Raw genomic sequence first — 13621 nt, forward strand, 5'->3', positions numbered from 1 at the left:
TCGCTGTGTGGGTATATGTGTGTATGCGCGTGTGTGTCTCTGTGTGGGTGTATGTGCATGTGTGTGTCTGTGTGGGTGTATGTGTGTATGCGCGTGTGTGTCTCTGTGTGGGTGTATGTGCATGTGTGTGTCTGTGTGGGTGTATGTGTGTATGCGCGTGTGTGTCGCTGTGTGGGTGTATGTGCGTGTGTGTCACTGTGTGGGTATATGTGTGTATGCGCGTGTGTCTCTGTGTGGGTGTATGTGCATGTGTGTGTCTGTGTGGGTGTATGTGTGTATGCGCGTGTGTGTCGCTGTGTGGGTGTATGCGCGTGTGTGTCGCTGTGTGGGTGTATGCGCGTGTGTGTCGCTGTGTGGGTGTATGCGCGTGTGTGTCGCTGTGTGGGTGTATGCGCGTGTGTGTCGCTGTGTGGGTGTATGTGCGTGTGTGTCACTGTGTGGGTATATGTGTGTATGCGCGTGTGTGTCGCTGTGTGGGTGTATGCGCGTGTGTGTCTGTGTGGGTGTATGCGCGTGTGTGTCTGTGTGGGTGTATGTGCGTGTGTGTCTCTGTGTGGGTGTATGCGCGTGTGTGTCTCTGTGTGGGTGTATGTGCATGTGTGTGTCTGTGTGGGTATATGTGTGTATGCGCGTGTGTGTCGCTGTGTGGGTGTATGCGCGTGTGTGTCGCTGTGTGGGTGTATGCGCGTGTGTGTCGCTGTGTGGGTGTATGTGCGTGTGTGTCACTGTGTGGGTATATGTGCGTGTGTGCCTCTGCGTGGGTGTGTGTGTATGTGCGTGTGCCTCTGTGTGGGTGTATGTGCATGTGTGTTTCTGTGTGGGTGTATGTGTGTATGCGCGTGTGTGTCGCTGTGTGGGTGTATGTGCATGTGTGTTTCTGTGTGGGTGTATGTGTGTATGCGCGTGTGTGTCGCTGTGTGGGTGTATGTGCGTGTGTGTCACTGTGTGGGTATATGTGCGTGTGTGCCTCTGCGTGTGTGTCTCTGTGTGGGTGTATGTGTATGTGTGTCGCTGTGTGGGTGTATGTGCATGTGTGTTTCTGTGTGGGTGTATGTGTGTATGCGCGTGTGTGTCGCTGTGTGGGTGTATGTGCGTGTGTGTCACTGTGTGGGTATATGTGCGTGTGTGCCTCTGCGTGTGTGTCTCTGTGTGGGTGTATGTGTATGTGTGTCTCTGTGTGGGTGTATGTGCATGTGTGCCTCTATGTGGGTGTGTGTGTATGTGCGTGTGTGCCTCTGTGTGGGTGTATGTGTATGTGTGTCTCTGTGTGGGTGTATGTGTATGCGCTTGTGTGCCTCTGTGTGGGTGTATGTGTATGCGCTTGTGTGCCTCTGTGTGGGTGTATGTGTGTATGTGCGTGTGTGCCTTTGTATGGGTGTCTCTGTGTGGGTGTATGTACGTGTGTGACTTTGTATGGGTGTCTCTGTGTGGGTGTATGTGCGTGTGTGCCACTGTATGTGTGTCTCTGTGTGGGTGTATGTGCGTGTGTGTCTCTGTGTGGGTGTATGTGTGTATGTGCGTGTGTGCCTCTATGTGTGTCTCTGTGTGGGTGTATGTGCGTGTGTGTCTCTGTGTGTGTGTGGGGGGGTGTTTGCGTGTCTGTGCCTCTGTGGGTATGTGTGAGTGTATGTGTACCTCTGTGTAGATATATGTGTTTGGGTGTCTATTGGTGTATGTGCATGTGTGTCTCTGTAGGGGGTGTGTTTGGGTGTCACTGTTGGGGGAGGGGGTCTGTGTGTGTAGGGGGGTGTCTCTGGTGGTGTCACTGTGTGGGGAGTGCGCCTATGATGGGGGGGTGTGCCTCCTGAGGGGGGTGCATGTAGTGTTGTGTCTCTGTGTGTGGGGTCGTGTCTCTGTGTGGAGGTGTGTTTCTGTGGAGGTGTGTCTCTGGGGGTGATGTCTCTGTGGGAATGTGTGACAGATAGGGTGTGTCTTTGTGTGGGGGTGTGTGTCTCTGCTTGGGTGTGTGTGTCTCAGAGTGGGGGGGGGTGTCTGTGTGTGGGGAATGGTGTCTCTATGTGGAACTGTGTGCCTGTGTGTGGGGGGGTGGTGTCTGTGTGGAGGGGTATCTGTATGGGGTGGTGTCTGTGTGTAGGTTGGTGCCTCTGTGTGTGGGTTGGAGTCTCTGTGTGGGGGGTAGTGTCTCTATGTGGGGTGATGTCTCTGTGTGGGGGTGTTGTCTGTGTGGGGTGGTGTCTCTGTCTCTGTCTTAACCACTCATCTACAACTACAGCTAAAGGTGAACAGTGCTGGGCTTCAAACCCACTTTGCTAAACTAGGAAACTAAAATCATGAGAGGCACAGCTAATGTAGCGAGCTAACAGCTTTACCCCCGGGTAGGGGAGTCTAAAACAAGACGGTACAGGTTTACGGTGACGGGGAAAGGTACAAAAGGGTCCAGAAGGATAAGTTTTTTATACACAAGGTGGGCAGTGTCTGGAACCAGCTGCCAGAGGTACTGGGGGAAGGGAGTACAATTTCATAATTTTAGAAACATTTACAAAGGTATGTGGATGGGATAGGCGTGGAGGGAATATGGACCAAATGCAGGTAAATGGGACCAATTTAATTGTGAAAACTGGGCGGGGTGGGCCGAAGGTCCTGATTCTGTGCTAAAGGTTATCAATGCACCACTTTAAAGCTCTCAGCCATACCAATTAATGATAAGAACTCAACTCTTGACATCTTTAATCAACCCGTTCAGGAATGTTATGATACACTGGGACAGGTGGCACTTAAACTTGGGACCTCTTGGCTCAGAAGTAGGGACACTATCACTGCACTACAGTGACCCTAAAGAACTCCAGGCCTGGGCATTTCCTCCTGCTCAGACCGTGTGAAGCAGACACAGCAACTGCTAATGTTTGTTCCCACAGCTGGGATGGTTTTGGATCAGCTTGCTGAGCCGTTAACAGAAGCGGTAACTTGAGGGGTGCCGCTCCCTATCAAAGATGTCTGTCTCACCAGGAGACGCTACAGTGTTGTATTGATTCACACATCCCATCCCACTAATGAGCAGGGACTTTGACCTGCTCTGTTTCCAGAGAGCTCAGCTCTTTTCTTTGTCAGCAGGTATTTTATTTAATGTTTGATTATTTGATCATGGTTTGATACCAAGATTTATTTGGGTCCACAGCTGCTATATGATGGAAGAGGGCCATGCTGATGCCTAAAGCAGAAACTGAGAGCATTTATGATTGTTCAAATACAAAAGTCTAATCAGCATCAGCAACTCTCACCCAACTCTGGAGTTATTCAGTTTGAGCTTTAAAGGATCCTGCAGTTGTAACTCTAACAAATATGACAACATGGTCAGGTCAGATGCTAGGAACCCAACAGCATATAACCCACCTCCTAACTCTCCAAGGCTGGTCCACCCTGTACCTGGCACAAGTCAGGAGTGTGATTGAGTCAAGGCACTAGTCAGGAGTCTGATGGAGTATTTCCCACTTGCCAGGATTATGAAGCTCCAACAATACTCAAGGACAAAGCAACTCACTTCATTGGCACCCTTATTCATTTCTCTAACCATCCCCTCCCTCCCCCACTGATGCTCAATAGCAGCAGTGTGTATCACTCACAAGATGCACTGCAGAAATTCATCAAAGATCCTCAGACAGCACCTTCCAAACTCTCAGCCACTTCCATCTGCAAGGACAAGATGGGATGATAAGTGGGAACATCACTATCTGAAAGTTCCCTTCCAAGTCATTCACCATCCTGACTTGGAAATATATCACTGTATCTTTGCAGTCACTGGGTCAAGATCCTGGAATTCCCCACAGCGTTTAAAGAAGGCAGCTCCCACCACCTTCTCAAGGACAATTATGGTTGGTTGGGTAAACGATCCAGGCATGGGTAAGTCAGTGGTGTCCGTATTCTCTGACTGAAAATGAAAAAGATTCAACCATTGGATCTTGGCCGTATAATTAGATGTACATAGTATAAAAGCAGGAAAAGACTCATTTGCTCTGAGTTGAGAGAATTGGATTTGCTTTGGGAAGCCTCATGTGAAGAAGGATGTGAAGACATTAGAGAGGTGCAGGTAAGATGGCCTGCAATTATACCAGCTCTATAAGATTTCTCTCCTTCTAGAAGAGAACGTTAGAGTAGGATTTCACAGAGGTGTTCAAATTCATTAGTAGCCTCAAATTCATCATTGAGAGAAACAATGAAGACACTCTGATTCCATTGGCTGAGAGGGTTGGAGTTCAAGTGAAGTTGCTGTGATCTGAATGAACCAATAGAAAGACTGATAGAAGCAGATTTAATAATAACTTATAATTGAGAATTGAATGCAGCTATTCATAGAACTATGGGGAAGGAGAGGTTGAATGTGTTTCATTGGGTAGGTCCAAAAATGATGCAGCCTGAGATCAATTGAATGAATGACACCTTTTGGGCCCTATCATTCTATGCTCAGACACTGTGTGACTGTGTGTAGCAGGAGCTTTGTTCTGTATTTACAGGAACCCAGTATCAGGTCTCTACAGGAACTCACTCAGCAGGAACAATGGGCTGGGTTACCTAAAGCCTGCTGAGTCCAGAAAGGATAAGGTACACACAGCCTGCCTGCCTGTTGTTGGATCATGGGAGTTTGAGCGTGATGAGGAGTATGTGAAGTTCCTGGAGCTGTTCCTGAGCTACCTGTTGGAGAGAGACTGGGTAGTGAATGAGGGCCCAGCTGTCCCACTGCTAAGCAGCTGCTCGGTCTTCCTGAGGGAACAGGAGCTGAATTCACTGGCATTCCAGGTCCACACCACCTTAAAGAGGAGACAGAGCAAGTCGAGAGCTGCTGGCCAGCTCAACAAAACAAACAACAGTTCTCCCTTAATGTCTGCGTTGCATCAGAACAAGAAGCTGAGCTGTGGGGGAGGATCAAAACCCCCAGGCTCTTCACCCATTCAACGGATGTCCCACTCCACTGGCTACCCTGAAGAGGTGACAAAAGAGTTCAGTATCCATAGCTACTTTCCTGCTGCTGGCACTCGAGGCAGGGTGAGGGGCAGAGGCTTGTTTGGGTTAAAGTTGCACTCTCTTCCCAGTCAGTTAAATGTGTTCCATCACTGGGAAACTGCTTCTCAGCCTGCCTGCTGTACTGAGGACCCAGGGACAGCAGACCACACTCGCTGCTCATCACTCTCTGCTCTGTTAGAAGAGGAGCTCACCTCCGAGCTGGAGATCAAGTTCCAGGCTACAGCGAAGATCTTGGAGTGGATGATCCGATGGGCTGAACGGAGGCTGCTGAGTGGCCCTCACAAAATGGAGAAATTACTGGAGCACAACACAAACATACGAGTTGAAACATCAATGCCAGTCATTCTCTGCTCACTGTGGCTGCTGGAAAAGGAGCTGGGGGCCAAGGCACTGGATAGGCATAACAACAAGGTATGTTACTGAGCAGCTTTCTCTAGCTGGTTCCGTATGACCAGAAAATGGCTACAACCCACAAGGAGGCAAACCACCTGGTGCAGGTCCCCACCTCTTCCATGGTACTCTGGAAATGTCTCCTTTCATATCAACAATCAAAGTCTCTTTTGAAAGCCTCGAGTGAACCTCCCCCTCCCCCAACACCCTCAGACAGTACATTCCAAACCCTAACCCCTCGAGTGAACCTCCCCCTCCCCCAACACCCTCAGACAGTACGTTCCAAACCCTAACCCCTCAAGTGAACCTCCCCCTCCCCCCCACACTCTCAAACAGTACACTGCAGACCCTAACCCCTCGAGTGAACCTGCCTCCCCCCCACTCTCAGACAGTACATCCCAGACTCTAACCCCTCACGTGAACCTGCCTCCTCCCTCACTCTCAGACAGTACATCCCAGACTCTAACCCCTCAAGTGAACCTGCCTCCCCCCTCACTCTCAGACAGTACATCCCAGACTCTAACCCCTCAAGTGAACCTGCCTCCCCCCTCACTCTCAGACAGTACATTCCAGGCCTCAAACACTCTTGTAAAAATGACTTCCTTCATGTCATGATTGGTTGATTTGCTAATCACATGATACCTATGGTCCATGTATCTCAGTCCTCCCAGCAATGGGGGCAGTTTCTGTCTATCGACTCTGTCGAGTCCCTCATGATTTTGAAAGCCTTGATCAACTCTGCTCTCAGCTTTCCTTCTCCAAGGACAGCAGGCCCAACTTTGCCAGTCAGTGCATGCATCTCCCTCCAGGAATGAGGAACCTCATTCTTGTGAATTTTTTTCTGCATCCTTTAGAATGCCTTCATATCTTTCCTAAAGTAAGCTGATTAGATTAGATTAGATTAGATTACTTACAGTGTGGAAACAGGCCCTTCGGCCCAACAAGTCCACACCGCCCCGCCGAAGCGTAACCCACCCATACCCCTACATCTACATCTACATCTACCCCTTACCTAACACTACGGGCAATTTAGCATGGCCAATTCACCTGACCTGCACATCTTTGGACTGTGGGAGGAAACCGGAGCACCCAGAGAAAACCCACGCAGACACGGGGAGAACGTGCAAACTCCACACAGTCAGTCGCCTGAGGCGGGAATTGAACCCGGGTCTCCAGCGCTGTGAGGCAGCAGTGCTAACCACTGTGCCACCGTGCCGCCCACAATTAGCTGCTTGCAGTTAATTGCTGTACCCGACTGAGGCTGGAGCTGTACCTTAAACAGGTTTAAAGGAGCTTGATGTTGAACTTGATGCTCATCTTGATGAAGCCTGGCATACTTTATTCATCCTGACACTAAGTGCACCCTCAGCCTGTCCTGCCATTCCCAGTGACTGGTGCACCCAGGTGCGTGTGCTCCTGAACACTTGGAAATGGTACCTTTCACTGTTTGTTGTTCTTAGCAAAACGAAGCCATTCACATGCTTCACTTACATTCCGTTATATTTGGCACTTACCCAGTCATTCCACTAACATCTCCATGTCACTTTGAAGTTCGAGACAAGCTCATTCAGGATTTATCGAGTGCCTTGCCAAGCCATTTCAGAGGGCAGCTAACAGTCGACCACATTACTGTGGGTCTGATCAAGTAAGAATAGTATATTTCCATCCCTCAAGGGTATTCCAGCTGTTGCAGCTGGATATGAACCTATGTCCCTCGATTGTAGCTTGGGCCTTTGGATCACCAGCCTACTGATATTACCCTGACACTGCTGTCTCCTCTCTCGTCAGCCTCATCATTTACAATAATGACTGTTTCATATTATTTAATCAAGCTTTAGAATTATATCCTGTACACCAGGGTCCAGCTCATCCATAAATGTCAGGGAAAGTGGGGCTCCAAACAGACTGTCATGAGGAATTCCATTGCAACCCTTCTTCCAGTCCAATAAAATGACTATTAATCACTCCTCTTTTTTCCCTGCTGTTATTCAGGTGTATTGTTATTGTCCATAGTTACTCCATGAGCTCTAACGTTCTCAGACCTGTTGTGTAACACTTTAGTGACTGCTGTCTGGGAGTCCATATATACCACATCAACAGCATTACCCTGTTAAACCCTTTCTGTCATCTCTTCAAAAAGAAACTCCAGAAAGTTGGGTAAAAGTGATATTTTCTGAATAAATTGCATTGGGTTTCCTTCATTAACCCATAAATGACTGTAAATTATATGCACATAATGTTTCTTGAAGTTTGTCCAACACTGAGGTTAAACTGACTGGAATCCTCTGACCACAGCCCAGACCTCCAAAACACATGCCTCCCCTTGCTGCTTCTCTTCCCTTCGCCTGTTCTCCTCTACAGTCTGCAACTTGTCACCATATACACGTTCAGCTTACACCATCCACCTCCTTCCCACAGTCACTGGACACAACTGGAGAGGCAACTAGGGAGTCTGTTAGTTTTATAACTGTTTCATTGTCAAGGAAACCAAACCACACATAATATTCCAGGTATGGCCTTATCAAGGTCCTGTGCAGTTACAGCAAAATATCTCTATTCCTGAACTCAAATCCTCTGAGTATAAAAACCAGCAGACCATTTCCCTCCTCCAGTGCCTGCAAGGACACCAAGGTTTGGATGTACCTGCCAGTTCACTAATCTATAACTACTCCGATAATAATCTGCCTTCCTTTTGTAGCTGCAAATTGGATGGCCTCACATTTATCCACACTTACTCAGGGACATAGGTTTAACGTACAAGGGGGTAAATTTAAAGAAGATGTGAGAGGCACGTACTTTACACAGAGGCCAATAAATGCCTGGAATGCACTGCCAGATGAGCTATTGTAGGATCACAAACCATAGAATGCATCGAATCTGCTCCAACATGTGAGAAACATGTTACCTTCAACCTAATCCTATTTACTGGTATTTAGCCCATAGCCTTGAATGTTATGACTTGCCAAGTGCTCATCCAGGAACTTTTTAAAGGATGTGAGGCAACTCGATCCCCCTTCCAGGCAGCACTTTCCAGACTGTCACCACCCTCTGGGTAAAAGCAGTTGTCCTCACATCCCCCTCAGTTTGAAACCATACTCCCTTGTGACTGCCCCTTCAACTCAAGGGAACAGCTGCTCTGACCATGCCCCTCATAATCTTATAGTGGTGGAGGACAATACAATCGCAACATTCAAGAGGCATCTTGACAGACGTATGAATAAGTAGGGAATAGATAGATAGATAGATATGGGTCATGTAGAGGCAAAAAGGTTTGAATTTAGAAAGGGAATATGTGTCAGCACAGTCTTGGTGGGCTGAAGGGCCTGTCTCTGTGCTGTACTGGTGTTTATACTTTGTCTGCCATACATTTCGCCCTCTCACTCAATGTGTGCAAGTCACACTGAAACATCTCTGCATCCTCCTCACAGTTCACCCACCCACCCAGCTTTGTGTCATCTTATTACATTTAATTCCCTCATGGAAATCATTGATATATATTGTGAATAATTTGGGTTCTAGCACTGATCCCTTCGATATCCAACTAGTCACCGTCTGCCACTTCGATAAATAAGAACAAAGAAAATGTACAGCCCAGGAACAGGCCCTTTGGCCCTCCAAGCCTGAGCTGATCCAAATGTAATGTCTAAACCTGTCAGTCAATTCCTAACCATCTGTATCCCTCTGCTCCCCACCTGCTCCTGCATCTGTCCAGACACATCTTAAATGAATCGCCCGTGTCTGCCTCTACCACCTCTGCTGGCAACGTGTTCCAGACACCCCCCACCCTCTGTGTGAAGTACTTGCTGCGTGTATCCCCCTTAAACTTTCCACCTCTCACCTTGAAAGAGTGACCTCTCGTTATTGAATCCTTCACCCTGGGAAAAAGCTTGTCTCTATCCACCCTGTCTATACCCTTCATGATTTTGTAAACCTCAATCAGGTCCCCCCTCAATCTCCTTTTCTCTAATGAAAACGATTCTAACCTACTCAACCTCTCTTCATAGCGAGCACCTTCCATACCAGGCAACATCCTCGTAAACCTTCTCTGCATCCTCTCCAAAAGTGTCCACATCCTTTTGGTAATGTGGCGACCAGAACTGTACACAGTATTCTAAATGCGGCCGAACCAATGTCTTGTACAATTTTAACATGACCTGCCAGCTCATATACTCAATACCCTGTCCGATGAAGACAACCATACCATATGCCTTCTTGACCACTCTATCCACCTGTGCAGCAACCTTCAGGGTACAATGGACCTGCACTCCCAGATCTCTCTGCCCATCAACTTTTCCCAAGGCTCTTCCATTCATTGTATAATTCGCTCTAGAATTAGACTTGCCTATATCCACCACCTCACATTTGTCTGGATTGAATTCCTCCTTCTCCGCCCAACTCTCCAGTCTACCTATATCCTCCTGTATTCTTTGACAGTCCCTTATGCTTTCTGCTGTTCCACCAATCTTCGTGTCATCTGAAAACTTGCTGATCATACCAACAGTGCCCTCTTCTAGATCATTTATGTATATCACAAACAGCAGTGGCCCCAAAACTGACCCCTGTGGAACACCACTGGTCACCTTTCTCCTTTTAAGAAACTCCCTTCAACTACTACTCTCTGTCTCCTGTTGCTCAACCAGTCCTTTATCCACCTGCTAGAACACCCTGCACACCATGTGACTTCACTTTCTCCATTAATCTAACATGGGGAACCTTATCAAACACCTTACTAAAGTCCATGTATATGACATCTACAGCCCTTCCTTCATCTAACAACTTGGTCGCTTCCTCAAAGAACTCTATTAAGTTGGTACGGCATGATCTACCCAGCACAAAATCATGTTGCCTGATAAGCCCATTCTTTTCCAAATATAAATAGATTTTATCCCTCAGTACCTTCTCCAGCAACTTTCCCACCACTGACATCACGCTCACTGGTCTGTCGTTGCCTGGAGTATCCCTACCATCCTTCTTGTACAGGGGAACAATTTGAGCAGCCCTCCAGCACCTCACCTTGTGTTTAAGGATGCTACAAATTTATCTGTCAGGACCCCAGCTATTTCCTCTCTTGGCTCCATCAGCAACCTGGGATAGATCCCATCCGGTCCTGGGGATTTGCCCACCTTAATATCCTTTAATCTACCCAACAAATCTTCCCTCCTTATGTCAATGTGGTTCAAAGTAAACAAACCTCTATTTCTAATCTCAGCATTCAACATGTCCCTCTCCTCAGTGAACACTGATGCAAAGTAATCATTGAGAATCTCACCCATTTTCTCAGGTTTGACACACAGCCTTCCTTCTTTATCCTTTAGTGGATCAACCCTTTCTCTTGCTTCTTATATATGAATATAAGGCTTTGGGATTCTCCTTAATTCTGCTCGCTAAAGTTATTTCATGACCCCTTTTAGCCAGCTTGATTCCTCATTTAAGATTGTTCCTACTCTCCTGATATTCCTCCAAAGCCCATTCTGTTTTTGACTGCCTGGATTTTATGTACGCTTCCCTTTTCCTCTTGGCTAGTCACACGATTTCTCCTGTCATCCACGGTTCACAAATCTTGTCTTTCCTACCCCTTGCACTATCTTTAATCTATTTTTGAAAGCCTCCCACATATCAAATGTGGACCTCCCTTCAAATAGCTGTGTCCCACCCACATTTCCCAGCTCCTACCTAATTTTGATATAATTGGTCTTGGATCAGTTTAGTACTCCTCCCTTAGGACCACTCTCATCTTTGTCTATGAGTATTCTAAAACTTACAGAATTGTGGTCACTGTTCCCAAAGAAATCCCCCACAGCAACTTGTACCACCTGGCTTGGCTCATTCTCCAACACCAGGTCCAATATGGTCCCTTCCTTCATCACACTATTGACACAAATGTCTGTTTGTTTCTACTCTTTGTATCCTGTTTACCAACCAATTCTCTATCCACATCAGTACACTATCCCCAATCCCATTCTCTTGAATATTAAACACTAATATCTTAGATCTGACCTTATTAAAAGCCTTCTGAAATTCCAAGTAAACCACGTCTAGTGGAATGCACAACAACACTTTTCACTGAATCTTGGTACGTGTGAAAACAATAAATCATGCTCAAACTCATTAATTTTACCAATTACATCTTCAAATAATTTCCCTTTGATAAATCCATGCTGATTCTGTCTGATCCTGTCACCATTTTCCAAGTGCTCTGCTATTTAACCTTTTGTAATGGGCTCTGGAAGTTCCCACATTGCTATTAGTGGGAGCTTGCTGTGCACAAATGGCCGTCTCACTTCTTACATTTCAGTATTTCAGAGATGTTTTGTTTCCAGAATGTGGAGAGCCAGTTGCTGGAGCAGCCCAGACTGAAGCTAGACAGAGACACCCGTGTGGACACAGGCTACCCAGCATCTCTGGGGACTCCGATCTTAGGCTTGGAGGCTGATATGAAACAACATATTGGACCTGTTGTACAGTAAGTCTAAATGTTTATCATGTACATTGTCGAACTGCTGAGCTAAACAAGCATCCACACTACCCTGTGGAAGTCAGGCCAAAGACCTCGAACCTTTGAGTGCAGTGGTGATTAAGTCTCTGGACAGTTATATTGTGCCTTACATTTGTCCCATCGAGAGTTATGTGATATTATAAATGGGAGAAATGTAACATGGAGGAACTTGGAGCCATTTGTGTTGAAGAACACTAATAGTGGAGGAGTTCTCCTTGAGGCTTATCCTATTCTCGAGTTCCTGCTTGAGTATTTGCTGTGGGATGGATGAATAAGGTGAAAAATCCTGCTTGTCCTTTGGGCTCAAGCTGGGTATAAGTCACCGGTGAGATACTGAAGTTGTTATGTTCCCTGAATTAGTGAATCAGTACCACACTGAGAAAGGTTCAGTTCGATCGGTGTTGCTTAAACCTGTGCTGTGTCACTGATAGGTCAGGACAGGATCTCAGTCACTCCAACCAGAGCCACCAGCAGGAACTGACTTCGGACTCAGACAGTGGAACAGAGGAGGACGTTCTGGACAGAGGAGATCAGGAGAATGGCATTCTCAACCACGGTGGGTGTGTGTGAGTCCGTCAGTGAGCTGTGACAGCTTCCATCTGCTCTTTGTTCATGTGTATGAGCCCTCATCGAGAGTGTGAGTGAGCCCTCCTGCTCTCCCCCTTGAGGGTATGGTTGAGCCTTACTGCACTCTCTGGGAGCACACAATTGTTATGTTGCAGAAAGAGGCTATTTGTCCCATCATGGTTGCACTGGGTTCAATAGTGTAATACCAATCTCCTGCCTTCTCCCTGTATCCCTACTCACTGTTTCTATCCTAATAACCGTCCACTTCCCTCTTGAGTGCCTCAGTTGAACCTGCCCCCACCATATTTCCAGGCAGTTCATTCCAGACCCTAACGACTCGCTGCTCACATCCACCTTGCTTCATTTGTGGATCACTCTTAATCTGTGCCGTCTTGTTCTTGTTCCTTTTCCGAGTGAAATCAGCTTCTTGCTCTGTCCAACTCAGTCATCATGTTGAAAACCTCCATCAAATCTCCCTCTCAGCCTCCACTCTCCAAGGGGAACAGTCCCAACTCCTTCAATCGATCCTCATCACTGAAGTTTCTCATTCCTGGAACCATTCCTGTAAACCACCCCCACACTCTCTCTGAGACACACACATCTTCCCTATAACGTGGCCCCGACAACTGTCCCCAATCCTCCAGCTGGGGTCAAACAGGGTCTTGTACAAGTTCCCCATCACCTCCTCGCTCTTGTACTCTATGTCTGTGTTAAAAATGATGTGGTGGTGCCGGTCTTGGATTGGGACAAAGTTGGAAGTCTTTATTTGAAATCACAAGCTTTTGGAGCATTGCCCCTTCATCAGCTAAAGTGAGAAAGAAGCACCTAGGGCCAGATTTTATAGGCAGATAGATCCAAAGATCATACAGTGTGGAGGGTTAACAGGCCAAATAATAAGTCTCTGCAGGTGACCAAGAGTGTTAGATAGTGTGAGTAAAGTGTCAACAGCTGAATGACAAGCAAAGGGATGACCTGTAATCTGATTCAATGAGGCAGAGAAATAAACACAAAAAATGAAAAATAAGCTGGTGCTGGAGACAAACCAAATGGCTGGAATAACATGGTAGGTATAAAGAGTCACATGCTGAGGGTCTAACCAAAGTAACAAGTAATCCAAAACTGTACAAACTAATTAAGGTAGAGAGATTATAACAAGTTATCAAGCGATGGGGTTTGGTGTTGCGAGACCAA

The 13621-nt window shown here is 46.9% G+C and overlaps 1 protein-coding gene across 7 annotated transcripts in view; it reads left to right on the top strand.

The window, feature by feature from the left end:
- cplane1 (ciliogenesis and planar polarity effector 1) overlaps positions 1-13621 on the top strand; it is a 254280-nt gene that overhangs the window by 115974 nt on the left and 124685 nt on the right. For 6 of the 7 annotated variants that reach the window (XM_072592860.1, XM_072592875.1, XM_072592868.1 and 3 more), the window contains 4 exons: positions 3754-3858; positions 4470-5388; positions 11688-11830; positions 12295-12419. In XM_072592860.1, the coding sequence (XP_072448961.1) occupies positions 3754-3858; positions 4470-5388; positions 11688-11830; positions 12295-12419 (1292 nt within the window). The remainder of the gene's footprint in view (positions 1-3753; positions 3859-4469; positions 5389-11687; positions 11831-12294; positions 12420-13621) is intronic. The other variant, XM_072592882.1, reaches the window with a different exon arrangement.

Source organism: Chiloscyllium punctatum, chromosome 2 (genome assembly GCF_047496795.1).
Source record: "Chiloscyllium punctatum isolate Juve2018m chromosome 2, sChiPun1.3, whole genome shotgun sequence".
Taxonomy (NCBI): domain Eukaryota; kingdom Metazoa; phylum Chordata; class Chondrichthyes; order Orectolobiformes; family Hemiscylliidae; genus Chiloscyllium; species Chiloscyllium punctatum.